Consider the following 16,558-nt stretch of genomic DNA (forward strand, 5'->3'; position numbering starts at 1 on the left):
CAATATTGTTTTTTGCAAATGACTCAGTTAGTATGAGACGGAGGGAGTACAATTTTTTCAGCTAGTCATTTTGCAGCCATTCAAAGTTGCATTAGAAAAAGGAACCAAATTGCTCTGTTCCTAATATGTCTGCTTATGATAGGTGTGATGTTTGTGCTAAGTATGCCAACACATTTTATTTAGGCAACTTATTTCTTTCTCATTCATATTGTGTCTTGATTTAATGAATATTTGTTTGGTCATTAGTTAGTTCATTATTTTAGTTTCACATGAAGAAACTTTAGCCATTGATTGATTGCTCTAGATGTAACCAGTTCTTAGTTCAAATTCATACTTTTATTTATCTTGACTTTTTGGTTGATTTTAGTGGAGTATTCAATTTAGATAATATTGGGATCATTTATTTCACTTTTGCCCTTCCATCGTTTAAGAGAATCCGAATTAAAACCTAGTCGAAAAAATCATTGGTCAAAACCAACCTCCCAGCCAAATTGTTGATTATTATCATGGTCCATCTCCTCGATGGCAATGTAGAACAGTGCTGCATATTTGTTTTGTTATCAAATTATTTTGCATAATTGGGGTAACATTCACTTTCATTTATCAAAAACTAAATGTCTTCTTTTAAATTAAATTGAGTATCGTGATTTAAACAATTAAGAAAATATTTCTTTGATTTCTTCATTATGTTGCTGCTCTTCACATTTGAGAAGTTGTATCTAGGTCCATTACCTCCACACAATCTTCTTTTACTAGGTGGAATTTTGGTGCATGTTTTTATTTTCCTGCTTTGTTTTCTTGCATCTTCTTCCTTTTAGCATTGCGTGGGTCGATCAACTGCTTCATTTTTAACCTGAGCTATTTTTTTTACCTTAGCTTTATTCAGCTGCAATTAAGGTTGTCAAAATCGGAACTTTACTTCAAGTCAAAAGGGAATAGCAAAATTGGGACTTGTAAAATCGCAATCAAAATCGAAGGATTTTACTCAAAGACTTTTGTAGAATCGATATAGAAAATTGTAAAATCGCAATCAAAATTGTTGGATTTTACCAAAAAAAAATAAAAATACTAAATATATTTTATAAATGGTATATAATCATAAATGACTTAGTTTATAAGAAATCGTAAAATTGCAATTAAAATCGATGAATTTTGCCTATTTTGAGATTCTACTGTGAATTTGAGTCGTTGAAGGTGAAGAAAGTCGTCGCAAAATCTTAAATTTTAGGATTTAAGTCGGAATTTTGACAACAATGACCGCAACCATGTGAATGAAACTATTTTTTCTTTCATATCCTTAACTACTTCATTTGTGCAAATTATACCAAACTGCTTTTCAATAAACTTTTTCCACAGTTTATTCGATATATGGCTCAAATCCATCCTTCATTGGCCTTCTCAATATGCATGTTCCGGTCAAGTGTGCAGTGAGGCAAGATTCACTCAAGCATATGATGATCAACATGACTAACATCTCCAAGGTATTTTACATTATCAATAGCTTTCTCAACACAAAGATCAACCAAATATGTTTGATCCTTTCTCTTCATCATCACTGCAGATATTTCATCCATTCTCATCGTAGTTATACTCAATTATACAAAAGCAGTGAAAAAGTGTAACAAACTAGATAAATATATCTATATTAACTTTTTTATATACCCTTAAACAAAGATCGTTGTTGGCGTCACTAAAAAAAATAAGAATTTAGATTAATTTTTTTTGTTATATTATCAGTGTCATTGAAATATATAATTATGGTAATTAGTTGGATTTGTTATAATTTACACGCAAAAAAACATTCATATATTTAGTTTTAATCAAAATCAAAATTTCGTCAAAATAAATAAATAAATAAATAAAAACATTAGCACAAAAAAATCAGAAAAAGTGCCCATTTTTTCGCTAATAATAATAAAAAAATAAAAAATAGTAAAAACACAATATAAATTCCTTAAAAAAAAACACAATATAAATATAATAGAGTTGTCCAAAATCTATCAAAACATAGTTGTATAAGTATACTTTTTTTATAAAAAAAATGTACAAAGTGTCTGCTGCCTACTACCCCATGAGTCAAATCATACAAAAACATATATAGATCTAAGAGGTTTGACATCCCAAAACCTACAACTTATTCCACGCCGTATAACTTCCAAGGCACAATTTAAGCTGGCACGCATTCCAAGGTCAAATAAAATGATTAAAAAATTCTATTTACCGTGCCTAACTGTATCAAAATACGGTGTGAACAACCAAAATGTTGTTCATTTATCATTCCTCTAAATCTAAAAGTAAGTATCTCTCAGAAAGAGAATAAAAGATAGATCTAAAAGTAGACTTTTTAATACTTGTTTTGGAGAGATCCATTTGTTCGTATTTAGTAAATCAAATTAAACTGAATAATATACTGTTTTTATAGCCTTAAAAAAAGATAATATTATTAAATAAATTGTCCCCATGAGTCATGGCTTGAGTTGACAAGAACAAGAGCAACGACAATGACAAATTGGGAAACTTCAAAATCTCACACTTCTTGCAACTTTGCAATTGCGATTTCCTCTTTACAACGCTCTTCCTATTTCTCCACCAACCCCCTTTTCTCTACTTTCACACCTCCTATTTTCCAGATTGGATCCTCTCTCTCAATTTTCTCCTCTGGGTCACTCTTTTTCTTCCACTTCACTTCAACACTACCTCATCTTCATTTTCATGTAAATTTCTCAATTTTCTTATCTGGGTATCCAAAAATATTTATCTTATTCATTCCCATTTTTTTATCATATAGTTCTGAATATTTGTTTATCTGCGATTCATATTCAAACTGTAATACTTATCATGCTCGTAGTATATGTTGTTCTGCAATTCAACTTTGTGATTCATTTCTTGTTGTGTTTAGTGAAGGAAAATGAGAAGAACATAAACTCACTGAGATTGAAAAATTGGTGGTTTTAGCCTTGAACTTGAAGGGTTTGTAATTGTGATGGAGTTTGATAGCTTTTGTGATTTGAATGTTTGGAGGGTATGTGGAAAAATGAGATTTTGGAGTATTTTGTTACTACTGGTGTTACTGAAGAGTGATGTTATGGTTGTGGATTGCGGTTCGGATTACTTGGTTGGTCTTGGAAGCTATGATATTACTGGTCCTGCTGCTGATGTTAATTTGATGGGGTATGCTAAAACAGAACAAGTTGCATCTGGTATTCATTTCAGGCTTCGTGCTCGTGCTTTTATTGTTGCAGCATCAAAGGGTAATAGGGTTGTGTTTGTGAATATTGATGCTTGTATGGCTTCACAAGTTGTGACAACCAAAGTGATTGAGAGGCTGAGAGTAAGGTAGGTACTTGCACTGATTAGTCTTAGCTCTCAAGAGTTGTTATGAATCATGATTAAGGTTCTGTTTGGATAAACAACTTAGTGTTTATCATATAAGTGTTAATGTATAAGCTATTTGTGTAATAAAGGTTAAACTAAAATCAAACTAAAATCATGATTAAAGTTGTGGTGGCTTGACCATGAAGGAAATTTTATTTTGATTGCTACTAGTAGTAACTGATGTCTTTATTTGAAATATCTTGATCTCAAATAGTTTTGTTGTTGATTTTATAATTTCATTTTGTTTGACAGATATGGTGATTTATATACTGAAAATAATGTAGCTATTAGTGGAACTCACACTCATGCTGGTCCTGGGGGTTATCTTCAATATTTTTTGTATATTATAACATCTTATGGATTTGTGCGTCAGTCCTTTGATGTCATTGTTGATGGCATTGAGAAAAGCATTGTCCAGGCTCATGAAAATCTCCGTCCTGGATCAATATTTGTTGATGAAGGTAAGGAGAAAAGACTGGATACTTTTCTGAATTCTGATAACTATCACTTCTCTGATTTCCCCACTTTCCATAAATGGTCATTACGTATTGACCCATTCAAATATTTTCTTCAACTTGCAGGAGAACTGTTAGACGCTGGTGTGAATCGCAGTCCCAGTGCTTATCTCAATAACCCTGCTTTAGAGAGAAGCAAATATAAGTATAATGTTGATAAAGAAATGACTCTTTTAAAGTTTGTTGATGAGGAATGGGGACCTGTTGGAAGCTTCAATTGGTTTGCTACTCACCCGACTTCAATGGGCCGTAGAAACTCATTAATCAGTGGGGACAATAAAGGTGCTGCTTCACGATTTATGGAAGATTGGTTTGAGAAAAAAGATTCTGGAAGAATGGATTCTGATGTACTCGAAGATGATGGAACACCACAAAGAATCTCAAATATAATTCCTGGACTTCGTGATAATCGTATGTTACTTACACTTTGCTTTTAGGTATAATGCAACTATTGATGAAATTATCAGTTTCTTTTCCGATACAAATTTTAGAGACAAATTAATATCTTACTTTAGTAGCATCAAAATTTGTAGTTCTAAGTGCTAGGTAGACCTGTCATTTGGATTGCACGGCCCACATTTTCAAACCCATGATGCTGCTGCTGCTGCAGTTGATTCTGTAAAAACTGTGTCCTAAAATGGTTTTACAATGAAGCAGCCATGAATGAATGTAAAGTAGATATAACTTTATCTGTTCAATATTTTAGTTGAAGAAGAAAAGGACATTTTATAATGTAAGTAATCAAGTTTACTTTATTTTGTTTGTTTTACTGATCACGACTTTTATCCCTTTCTCATCTAGAAGTTGGAAAACAGGAAGCAATTGATGCTTGGGCATATGCACATTCTGACCAGCATTTGTCTGTATGTCCTCAATCACACCTCAAATCATGTAATTTTTCTCTAGTGTGTTTTTTAACCTTAAATCCATCGGTATCTCTTGGCTTGGCTGCATTTGGCATTTGTACCTGTTTGCAAACTGCCACTTCCTTTTGTGCTTCGATAGTACGAGCTGGGCTGCACCATCTAGTATATGAATTTTAGGAAAATCAGTTGCACTTAAATCTTACCAGTATTTTCCTCTTGGAAGTCCTAATATTGAGTTGACTACTGTCTGCATACAAGAGTTAGGCCCTCTTTGGATAATCAACTCAAATAAGCGTTTATAGCATAAACTCATCATATACGTGCTTATGTATAAGTCATTTCTATAACGCGATAAAGTAATTACAAAATATTTTCATATAAGATGTTTTCATAGGCTATCCTAGAAATCTTATGTTAATAAGCTGAAAACAGTTTATGGACATGTCATAAGCTGTTTTCATAAGCTCTTCCAAACAGTCTTACAAGTGCTAATGTGAGTAGATAAGTTCAACTAAGCCAATCCACACATGTTCTTAAAATGCTTGCTTAGGATTGACCGAGCAGTCTGATGAAACATAAATGAATGATTCCTTGCTTTGTATTAAATAATGTTACTTTTTTTTAAAGTGTATTAATTAATGTTAATTGGTGACTAGTATGAGGGGATATCTGAAAATAAAGAATTAATGATATATATTCTCATTAAAAATATATTGATGCAGATCATGAATTATTGGAAGTTGCTGCTTCTTTCCAGTCTCCTCCTGGTAGACCAGCAACCAAAACGTCGAGTGTCACTAAACGAGTGAGAGGTGCTCCTAGGAATGCTGACAAGCCTAGATTTGTAGCTGCATTTTGCCAGTCAAATTCTGGAGATGTCAGTCCAAATGTTCTTGGAGCTTTTTGTCTAGACACTGGACTACCTTGTGACTTCAATCACAGTACATGTGGAGGGAGGAATGAGTTATGCTATGGCCAAGGACCTGGGTAATTATTTCCATCTTGTTTTCATTTTCACTAGTGCATGGCAATGTTGCAATGAAATTACTAATCTGCATCCAATAACTTGTGTGACAGTTATCCAGATGAATTTGAAAGCACTCGCATTATAGGGGAAAGACAATTCAGAAAAGCAGCAGATCTTTTCAATGCAGCAGATGAAGAGATTAAAGGGGAGGTTGATTTTCGACATGCCTATATTGATTTCTCCAAACTTGAGGTAACTATTTCTGATCAAGGAGCTGACAAGGTTGTAAAGACGTGCCCTGCTGCAATGGGTTTTGCATTTGCTGCCGGAACAACAGATGGACCTGGGTCTTTTGATTTTAAGCAAGGTGACGATAAGGTAATCAGTGTTTATACCTTGTGATTACCTGTTATCATTTTTGAACTGTATTATTATCTTTTCTGAACTGTAGTCTTATGACTGTTCAGATTAACTTGTTTGAGCTTATTTACTGGCATAAGCACTTGTAAGGCTGATTGAGAGAGCTTATTAAAACAATTTATGACATGCACGAAAATATTTATTTTATCATTTATAGCTTATACATAAGCACTTATGCTATAAGCGCTTAATTAAGTTGCTTATCCAAATATGTTATGGTTTATGCTTATTACTTGTTCTGATTGTACTCCAGGGCAGTCCTTTCTGGAAGCTAGTCCGCAACCTAGTTTTGACACTAAGCAGGAAACAAATAGATTGTCAGCACCCAAAGCCCATATTGCTTGATACTGGTGAAATGAATATACCATATGATTGGGCAGTAAGTTACTCACTCATCATAAAATTATGATTTTATTTTCCCTTGGTTCACCAGAGTTTTCTTCTCTATATTGCGATCTATTATTTAATTATATCAATTACAATATTTATCTAATGTGTTTTAACTTTCTTCCTAATCATGTTTTTTTTTGCGAACAGATGTTTCATGTAGCAGTTTTACTGCATCTATTTTCAGTCATGTAAATATCAATACATCTTTCAGTTGTCTAAAGGTTTCTTCATTTATGTTAATTTTGCAGCCTTCAATACTTCCAATTCAGATCCTCCGAGTTGGGCAGTTTATCATACTTTCTATACCAGGAGGTAACAAATCATGTCCTACTCTCTTATTTGCTGTAATATGTTGCTATTGGGATCTCTATCCTTCACATTCTCAACTGTTGTTTCAACCAATGCAGAAATCTCAACAATGGCTGGGAGGCGACTACGTGATGCAGTGAAAACGGTACTAAGTAGTCACAAAGATTTTGAAAACGTTCATATTGTTATATCAGCGTTGAGCAATGCTTATTCTCAGTACGCAACTACATATGAAGAATACCATGTGCAAAGATATGAGGTCAGTTGCAAGAGACATAAATCTTGGAGCAAATATCTCTACTGTATCAATTCTATGTAACTTTCTTTTGACTTCAATTTTCTTGTTGTCAGGGTGCTTCTACACTATATGGTCCACACACGTTGAATGCATACATTCAAGAATTTAAGAAGCTTGCAAAGGCTCTTGTCAGCGGGCAACCTGTAGAATCCGGCCCACAACCTCCTAATCTTCTGGATAAGCAAGTATGCTTGCTACCACCAGTTGTGGTGGATGGAACCCCTTTTGGAGTAAATTTTGGCGATGTTTTCTCCGACATACCTCAAAACTCCACCTTTAAGAGTGGTGAAGTTGTGACAGTTTCATTCTGGTCCGCGTGCCCTCGTAATGACCTTATGACAGAAGGCACCTTTGCACTGGTGGAATTTCTCCAAGGAAAAGATACTTGGGTTCCTGCCTATGATGATGATGATTTCTGTCTGCGATTTAAGTGGTCAAGGCGTTTTCAACTCAGTCCTATGAGTAAAGCAACCATGGAATGGAGGATACCACAGGGTGTGACTCCTGGTGTGTATAGAATAAGTCACTTTGGCGCTGCAAAGGGATTGTTTGGATCGATTAACCACTTTACAGGTTCATCAAGTGCATTTGTTGTAGTAGCGTAAACACATTTTGTTCACAGGCCACAACCATTACTGTATCAATGATTTGCTGTGCTTAATACCCTTGCAAAATTCATTCCATCCTAAAGAAGGGTGTTTGCAATAGATACGGAACACTGAATTTGTGATATATGATTGTGTCTTATAATTTAAGGGATTGCTGTCAATCATTGTGTTGTTATCGTTGTTAACAATTTCAGGGATTACTAGTTAACTATAGGAACTGTCTGTTTTTTGTTTACTTTGCATTTCTCTATTTGGATTACATGTGCACAATTTGATTGGATGAATGCAAAGTAGAGAAGAAATAATTTTTCGTTACTCTAATCTTATCTTATGGTATTAGATCCAAACCTTCATCTTAGATGAAAGCACACTAATGTTTCGGTTGATGTACTGCCTATACCAAAAAATATCAATGAAGAATCACCCAAATAAGATGGTTAATTCTCATAATTTACACAACTGCAGAGCAGACATTTCAATTGTTGGATGAAACTTTGAAGGAATCATATATTTTAAGTTGTATTTTAAAATCGATTTGGTGAAGTTAGAATATCAACAGTCCAATCTAAATCCCTGCAAAAAAAATAAAAAAAAAATCCAGAATTCCTCCGTTAAAAGTGTTTGAGATGTGGGCCCTGTTTGGTAAAAATAGCGGATAGTTGATAAGCTAGCTTATAGCTGATAGATGATGACTGATAGCTTATGACTGATAGCTTATAGCTGATGACTGATAGCTTATAAGCTAACTGAAGTGTTTGGTAAAACTAGCCGTTTAACTAGCTGATAAATATAAAATGACATAAAGGACATTCTTAATTTATAATAAAATCATATCAAATAATATTTAAGTATTTGTAATTTCGTAATCTAAATTTTCTTTAAAAAATACTTTAAAATAATGAAAGGTATAATTTCATTAAAATGTAACACAATTGATGGTATATTTTTTAAAGAATAAAGAACATGTCTGTGAGCTTAAAAAAATAATAAAGAACATAACACTAAGGTATATTTTCATAAAAAATATAAATAAATAAAAACTGAAGGTATATTGTTGCGTTGCGTCAATTTTTTTAAGGCATATTGTATAAAAAAAATAACAACGAAAGCCATAGAGTAAAAAAATAACACTAATAGTATATTGTTCCTTAAAAAAAATTATTAGTATATTGTTCTGTAAAAAAAAAATGGTATATTGTATACAGAGAATTACAAAGAAAGCTGGTTGGTGTATTTATTAACAAGGGCTAGTAATATTTTCTAAAAAAAAATAGACAGTGATATTTATTATGGAGCTATATTATAATAAATTGTAGTGGGTAAAAATGGAATTTAGAAGAAATAATAAGGGTAAAAGTGGAAGAAAAAGTGAGAAGCTATAAGCTATAAGTTCAAATGTTACTTGGAATAGCTTCTGAAAAATAGCTTATAAGCTCATGAAATAAGCTATAAGCTCATGGTGAAAAAATGTTACCAAACAGAGCTTTTTTTGTCAAACGAGCTTATAAGCTATAAGCTAATTTAGGTGTCTTACCAAATAGTGCCGTGAAGGTTTTGGAGGTTATTTATAGGAACTTTTTTTGCCTAGATTGTAACTCCACATTATTTTGATCAAAAAACGTGTACAAAGGAGTTTTACTAGCCATTAATGCTGGTAAAAACCTTTGAAAACGTGTTTCTTGTGGTGCAGACCACCGACCAAAATAAATTGATACAGTCTGGATTATATAATCCGGAAACCTCCCATGGTTTCCGGATTATGTAATTTGAATTAATACGATAATGGGCCAAACTGAAGGAAGCTGCGCACCTTCTGTGGGGTGAGGGACATTTCAGATAATACAATCCGGAACATGGTTTTTTTCATGTGGTCCACATTGCACCGACTGTTTCTGTGGTCCAGGACGCCCAGAGACCTCTATAAATAGGTGTCTCTGTGTTCATAACCAGAAACCACACAAAAAAAAAAAATCATGGAAAACTCTGTCTTTGATCCAAACACCAAGCTAGTTGCAGTTTACTACAACGGGGGAAAATCACCCATCTGTTCAGGATTCACAATGATGTCACCCTCTTCGGGTTGAAGAGTCAGCTGAATCAAATCAACCTCAAACTCAACTACAGAGACACACGAAGGGTGGATGGTGTTGAGTATCGACGTCCGTCGATCGACTCAGCCAGGAGTGTGCGGTTCACCTGGATGAAAACTCATGAACGACGACGACATGAGACCCCTCCCACAACCTCAAAGACCTTGTAAAGGGACCAGTCCCTCGATCATTGAACACATAAAAGCTAAAGAGGTACTACAATTAAAATAACAAGTAAGTCGTCGAACCTTTCTTACGACCAAGACTCTAAAACTCTTAGAAATAAACATGTCGCTTTTCATACCTGCGATTTTCCATCAAATTTACGCGAGTCCACAACAACAGACCATACACTCATACAAACGAGCACTTACAACGAAAATAGAAATTCATGCCATTCTAAATCCAGAGTCACTACATGATTAATGAACTCTAAACAACATAATCCAGCCCGCGATGGGAGATTCACGCATCGGGGCATTGAACTAAAACAATGTTTGTGTTCATCCACCGTTTACCGTTCGAACTACATCTTTGAACACATGTTCATAATTACAACTTTCGGACATGAATGCTTTTAATGTATACCTAGCGTAATGATTAGATTGATTACGCTTGGATCCCATCGTAAAATAGCACACAAACATCCACTCTTAAACAAACAAGGCAAATGCTTAGGGGAGGAAGGGCACCATCTTTTAGATCAAAAACGATTTAAGAGAAATAAATTTTATGCTCAGAAAATCACAAGTTTTAAACCCTCAGAATGCTCCAAGTCTTCACTTCATAATGAAGCAATGGCTACGAGGGGATGTAGACTACCTCGGCCTATCAAATCTACTTTTGATTCAAAAAAACGTTTGGTTGTAGAAACTAACCCTACGAGCATACATTGAATCAAAAGGAATGTTTCTAAGTACAACTACGAGCATACAAACAAAACTAAGCCTCATACTACGAGCATATCAATCACAAATAACACTTGGAAATAAAAACAAACATTCCACACAAGTATAAAGAATAATGTGAGAAAGATGGAAGCATAAGAATATTGTACAAATTAAGTGTAAACCACGAAGGGCTACACGAAGTCATGGCATAAAGCCCGATTACAACATGTAGACAAATTTGATACAAAACAAAATAAAATTATAAGGTCATTCAGGCTTGATCTTCATTAACCATCTCATCTTCTTCGAAGTCCTCAGGAGTCACAAGCACGCTCACCTCCACATGCTTCAAGTAGTGTTTCCTAGTGGTCACTAGCTCAACCCTAGGATTCACCACCTTCACTTGGGCAAAACCATTGTTGAATCCATGGCGAGCACCTTCCACTAGGAACTTTTCCAGTTGAGCAATTATGTCCACCATACCAGCCCGATCCGAAGCGGCTAGCTCTTCATGCTCGTCTTCACCACAAGCAGTGGCATACTTCAAAGCATGCTCCAATTTCTTCTCTCCCCTTCAAGGGACTGCTGTTTAACTTTGAGGTCACCGATTTTCTGGAGGTCCACCTCATCCTGTTTCTCCAAGGACTCGATCTTCTTGTCCTTCTCAGTCACCAAACCTACTTGAACTTCATGCTTGTCCTTGTAGTCGGTGAAGTCAGTTTCGAGCTTAGTCACCAAATCTCTCTTGTCCTTGAGAAGGCCATCTACCCGAGCCTTATCTTCATTTTCAACGTTGTTTAGAGCAATGTCTATCACAATATAGTGGGACTTTCAGCAGTCCCCAAGTTTAGATTATATCTATTCTCCTAACCCCCATTTCTAAACTCAACCCTGACTTGAGCTTCAGAGTGTCTACAGGTACACACACCTCCCACCTCCCGTTCCAGTCAAAGCAACTGCTCACAACCACTATCTAGCACTGCATCGGCAATGACCTTCTCATCAGGTACAATCAGCTATTGTACTTACCTATGACTTAAAAACTGAAATGAAACAACAATAGCATTATGTGGTCTTATAGCGGTGTTCACGGATTCAGGTGGCCCACTTCACAATAGACGATATAATATATATTTTCCAGTTTAAAAAAAAAAATTATTCTTATGTGATTTTTCTTTTTCTATCATGAAAGGTTATGAAATAATTGAATTTGATAAAAAAAATGTAATAAATTCTTATGATTGGTAAGTATTTGATGCGACCTCCTTACTAAGTGTACTAAAAGGAGAAACATAACACATCAATATACTTAAGAGACATATAATAATATTATAATCTTATCAAAGTTTTTTTTTCAACTCCATAAGCGCTAAAAATTATTTAAATGATTTAAAAAGAAACTGAGTTTTATAAATTACAAAGAGAGAAAATAATTTTCTATTTGATCATAAGGGGGGTAATATGGCTGAATTTGTCAAGTTTGTTTATGTCATGATCATCTTTATTTTCCTATGTCTTGTTGTAGAAAATATTGACGGTAAGTCATTTGTTATCCTTTTTAAATTTCCTTATTTACTTCGTGCACACTATTTTATCCCATGTAAGTAACATTGTTTTATTCTCTTTTTCATTCCAGGTTTTAGATGTCTTCGAAATTTAGATTGTCCGGACAGTATGTGCTCATCTGCTTATACACCGAGGTGTAGGCACCGTACTTGTGTATGTCTTAATAACGACGAGATAAAGATTCTATGAGTATTTGACCCAAGAGAGCGCATAAAAGGCTTACTAAAATATTTCATAAGTTGCCATTTTGTTATTGTGTTGGCACCCAATAATATGTTTGCATTTTGTAAATTTTGCGGACCTTATAGTTATGGATTGTACTCTAAGATGATGGTAATAGAATGAAATAAGTCATCAAAAAGTGTTATCTAAATTGTTTTCTTCTCTCTTAAGGTCTGATCCGGCGAACCAGGACTTGTATTTTCTTTTGTGATTATAGAACCAAATCTCATATTCTTCATACATTTAATTCCTCTTGTTCTTTGGGACTAATAAAATCAAATAACCGGGATAATCTCACAAAATCGAAAACAGACCATAAATTGTGTTGGAAAAAGAAATCCATATCACTTGGAAGAGAAGAAACATTAGTAAGTGAAATATTTAGAAGATTTGTGGCTTGTATCTGTCTACCTCATTCAAGCTCCTGGATCTTTTTCCTGAGTTATCTCTCTTTCTGGCTTTATCATATTGTGGTTCAAAAACTAGTATCTCATGTCCCTTTTAGTCCTGCTAATTGTTGTCAGCTAGAACTTGTTCATCAGGGTTTTGATTTAAATGGATTAGAACATGAGAATAAAATTTGAAAAGATAGGTGCTGGAACTATTTGAGGATAAAATTAGAGGTTTCCCATAATTAAAGTTCCTGCAAAAAATAAATGAGTATAAACGGAACAGCAGAACCTTACATAACATTGAAATGAACAATGCATACATAAAACAAAAAGGAAAATCAATTATTTTAAGTAACACAGAAGAAATTTAAAACAGATGCATGAGACATTTTCTTTCTTTTATGGAGGTGGAGCAGCACCAATGAAAATGTGCAGAAATCATCTCGGAGTATCTTTAAAACAGATTGAAAAAAGCAAGCCATAAATTATGTTTTAGATTTCTTTCGATCGATCATGACCATTATAAGAAATAATAGCTTGATTCCTGTAGAAAAATATTTCTCATACTATTTCTGTTATGAATAAAGTACAGATGCTAGGAGACCACCAAAAATAATCATTCAGGATACGAGAAAAACAGGAGCATAATATTGCTCAAGGTTTGCTGAACTCTGCAAATAATACATGTGTTAAACTACCATTTTTCGAAACCCTTGCAATCTAATGTAAATTCTTCATGCTATCAAGAACAGTGATAAAACCGATTATTAAATCCCTAAATTGTGAGAAAAGTAGAAAATGAAATTAAAAAAGTAGAAGACATGAAAAATGACTGGATAAGCGAATAAAAAATAGATAAATATTTTTTAAGAAATCAAAAGGAACAAATACTCGATTGCAGGTACCAGGCGATTTAGTCCCTGAAACTACCAAAATTTCAAAATGACTTGTGAAATTCAAATTCCTCGACATTGTCTGTAAGGCTTTCCTGATATGAGATCCCAATCTCATCATTTTGGATCGGTTAATCTAGACCATGATTACTATTGTGATAAAGAATTTTTCAATTTCAGATATATGTAGGAATGTTGTTAGTTGCAGGACCAAATTGCATAATCACATGCTGTTTGGTGAAATTCATACTGGATCTTACAAGGTGCAAGGGTTTGGATCGGGTTATCTGTTTCGCTCCACATACTCAAACTCAAGCATCACATATTATTCTGCTCCACCAAAGTATGGCCAATTGACATATGCTTAGTAGAAAGGATGTGTTTCAAAAAACAGTTTAAATGAACACAAATGACAACCTAACTTATTCAAGTGGCTCTGAAACATACGAAGGGGGTATATTAATATGAAGCACGGGCACTCTCGAATTAGGCGTGTACCGGTGTTAGACAAGTGTCGTGTCCAACACCGACACATATAATTACATTGAATTACGTGATTTTTCCAAATTATTAACTGTGTCAGAGTGTCCATGTCGTGTCCGTGTCCGTATCCGTGCTTAATAATATATCTGCTTGTGAATGCTGTACTAATTGTTATTAGCGTTATTCTCTGATATAGTTTACTTATTGTAACTAAGACTAATCTCAAATAGAAATACTCCCTAAGCTCATCCTTCCTTCACATCCAAATGCTGCTCAGCCTCCAAATCCGGAACCACCAGCATCTCTGGCGTTAGATATGTAACCTAGAATGAATATAAAGCCATGTGGCTTGGTTTTGTAGATTTGTAACGCAACACCAGACATGACACGGACATGACATGCCGACACCACTAATAATTTGAGAAAATCACATAATTCGGTGCAATTATGATTGTCAGTGTGGTGTCCGTGTCACATAGTGACACACCTAATTCGAGGAGTATCCGTGCTTCATAGGACTCATAGTATATAACAAGTGAAGAAAAGAAAGATAGAAAGAAGAATCATATTCAATATATCAGAGGAATGACAGAATATGCAAAAAGACGTATACATTGATTGCAACCACTAACTAACTTCATAAAAAGAAAATTGTTAAATAGCATCAACATTTATTAGAGGTGTTTTCTATTTTCTCACTAGTCATGTGTGCTATTACATTTTTCACATTTAAACAAAAACAAAAACGAAATCAAAAGTTATCCATCAAATCAAGCCTTAAACCTGAGCTTCTTGTTGTTCCAAATTTGAAGGGTGAGCATCATTTGAACGGAAGAGCTTAGGGATATTAAGGATGCAGTTGAAGAAACATAATGAAATAACCATTAAAAGGAATAGATTGATGATATACCAATTCCAGAACTTAGGGAGTAGAATCCAAAGAAGTGTCTCACATCCAATAACACCAGAAAAGTGGAATATGATCATAGTAGTTGGTAAGCTCATGTCAGCCATGGTTGCAACTGCATGACAAAATACAGAAGTAAAAAACAGGAAACAAATTGGGGAAGATTGTTGGAAAGGGTTGTTATTTGAACCTTGATACATAATTCCAATTGAACCCAACTCCAAACTCATCAGAATAGTATATGCTTTATGGATACTCATTTTGTGTGGATCTTGTATTGAATGGATTGGAGGAGAAAAACAAGATAGAGAATCAGTCTAAGGTGAATGCTATTGCTGGCTAGTGTACACAATATCAAGTAAATATCAGATGTGCAGCCTGTGCTATATATGGGGAGAGGGACAAGAAAAAATAGAAATAAAATTGAAGGTGTTCCAGGGAGAGATATACTTAAACAATAATAACCTCAAATCAAAATTATTTAGGCAGACAATAAAAAAATTTAAATAAATTTTTTTGTCATCATCATATGGTGGGGGACTTATTTTAAAAAATATATATATTGTGGGGCATTAATCACCGTAGAAAACTTGTGGGACACACAATGTGATTTCTCCCCTTATCGATTTTTTTTTCTTCATACACATGAGCTAGAAATCGAACCCCTGATCACATGCTTAATGTTGAAAATTGGTTTAAAATTGATGATGTTGAAGTTCTGAAAAAATTGTGGTGTGATTTGAGAAACCCGTGGCATGATTTTGGTTCAGCGATTGGAGGTTTAGTTATAGCAAAAAATTGTGGCGTGAAGGAAGAAAATTGTGGCGCGATTTTGAGGATCAGATTTTGTACAACACCGTGTATGAAGCTCCAATCGTTGCCTTGAGTCTCATCAACACTATATAAGGGCTTCATTCATCTTTTCTTGGACAATCTCATGAAACAAAAAGAGGAAATTTAGAGGCTAAGAGTTCAGTCTTTTGGTCACGGTAAAGATTCAGGACAAGGGTAGAAATTAAGTTTGTTCTTGGAGAGTTTGTTGAAGCTAATTTTTTGTAACTATTTTGTATCTCTTTATAATCAATTCATTGATAGTGAAGTCGATATATCTCTCTCCTCCAGTCGTAGATCATTGTTAGGCCGTACTTGATGAACAAATTTTTGGTGTGTTTGTTTCTCTTTATCTTTTACCTGTGGTTTGTGTTTTACATTTCACTACTAGATTAAATCTATATTAAAATATATAAATCTAGAATTATAGGTAAAGATATCATTTAATTATTTAAAAATAGATATTATATAATTCTTTTCTTTTCTATACTTTTTCATTAATGTGTATATTTTTTTAAAGGGTTTTTAATGTGTAT

At 34.2% G+C, this 16,558-nt stretch overlaps 2 protein-coding genes, 1 long non-coding RNA gene and 1 pseudogene across 5 annotated transcripts; 2 read left to right on the plus strand and 2 right to left on the minus strand.

Annotated features, from left to right (window-relative positions):
- Nucleotides 1-610: 610 nt before the first annotated feature.
- On the minus strand, nucleotides 611-1,580 carry LOC11443568 (uncharacterized; annotated as a pseudogene).
- Nucleotides 1,581-2,465: 885 nt separating this feature from the next.
- Nucleotides 2,466-7,983, plus strand: LOC11442755 (neutral ceramidase 1). Of its 3 annotated transcripts, none has more exons than XM_013604644.3 (11): nucleotides 2,466-2,714; nucleotides 2,900-3,336; nucleotides 3,628-3,836; nucleotides 3,957-4,301; nucleotides 4,692-4,781; nucleotides 5,479-5,743; nucleotides 5,834-6,101; nucleotides 6,397-6,522; nucleotides 6,782-6,845; nucleotides 6,941-7,101; nucleotides 7,194-7,983. In XM_013604644.3, exons 2-11 carry the CDS (start codon nucleotides 2,984-2,986, stop codon nucleotides 7,743-7,745), a joined length of 2,433 nt encoding a protein of 810 aa, XP_013460098.1. In that variant the 5' UTR covers nucleotides 2,466-2,714; nucleotides 2,900-2,983; the 3' UTR covers nucleotides 7,746-7,983. The 3 variants fall into 3 exon arrangements, with proteins under 3 accessions (XP_013460098.1, XP_013460097.1, XP_024635232.1); XM_013604643.3 differs by having other exon boundaries at nucleotides 4,695-4,781; XM_024779464.2 differs by lacking the exon at nucleotides 4,692-4,781 and having other exon boundaries at nucleotides 2,467-2,714.
- Nucleotides 7,984-12,132: 4,149 nt separating this feature from the next.
- On the plus strand, nucleotides 12,133-12,745 carry LOC11445356 (uncharacterized). Its single transcript, XR_003010677.2, has 2 exons — nucleotides 12,133-12,265; nucleotides 12,365-12,745. It is a non-coding gene; the product is annotated as an uncharacterized lncRNA (long non-coding RNA).
- Nucleotides 12,746-14,877: 2,132 nt separating this feature from the next.
- Nucleotides 14,878-15,579, minus strand: LOC120579743 (uncharacterized). Its single transcript, XM_039832454.1, has 2 exons — nucleotides 15,382-15,579; nucleotides 14,878-15,306 (listed from the first exon to the last, which is right to left on the minus strand). Exons 1-2 carry the CDS (start codon nucleotides 15,449-15,451, stop codon nucleotides 15,062-15,064), a joined length of 315 nt encoding a protein of 104 aa, XP_039688388.1. The 5' UTR covers nucleotides 15,452-15,579; the 3' UTR covers nucleotides 14,878-15,061.
- Between the last annotated feature and the right edge of the window lie 979 nt (nucleotides 15,580-16,558).

The sequence above is a fragment of the Medicago truncatula genome, chromosome 3, assembly GCF_003473485.1.
Source record: "Medicago truncatula cultivar Jemalong A17 chromosome 3, MtrunA17r5.0-ANR, whole genome shotgun sequence".
NCBI classification, from domain to species: Eukaryota; Viridiplantae; Streptophyta; class Magnoliopsida; order Fabales; family Fabaceae; genus Medicago; species Medicago truncatula.

Excerpts from the sequence above, each read along its gene's own strand:
- LOC11442755 (XM_013604644.3), top strand. The coding sequence starts at position 2,984 with ATGGAGTTTGATAGCTTTTGTGATTTGAATGTTTGGAGGGTATGTGGA. Across the intron at positions 6,102-6,396 it reads TTAAGCAAGGTGACGATAAG|GGCAGTCCTTTCTGGAAGCT; the intron begins GTAATCAGTGTT and ends ATTGTACTCCAG. Across the intron at positions 6,846-6,940 it reads CATACTTTCTATACCAGGAG|AAATCTCAACAATGGCTGGG; the intron begins GTAACAAATCAT and ends CAACCAATGCAG.
- LOC120579743 (XM_039832454.1), bottom strand. The coding sequence starts at position 15,451 with ATGAGTATCCATAAAGCATATACTATTCTGATGAGTTTGGAGTTGGGT. Across the intron at positions 15,307-15,381 it reads AATTGGAATTATGTATCAAG|TTGCAACCATGGCTGACATG; the intron begins GTTCAAATAACA and ends TTTGTCATGCAG.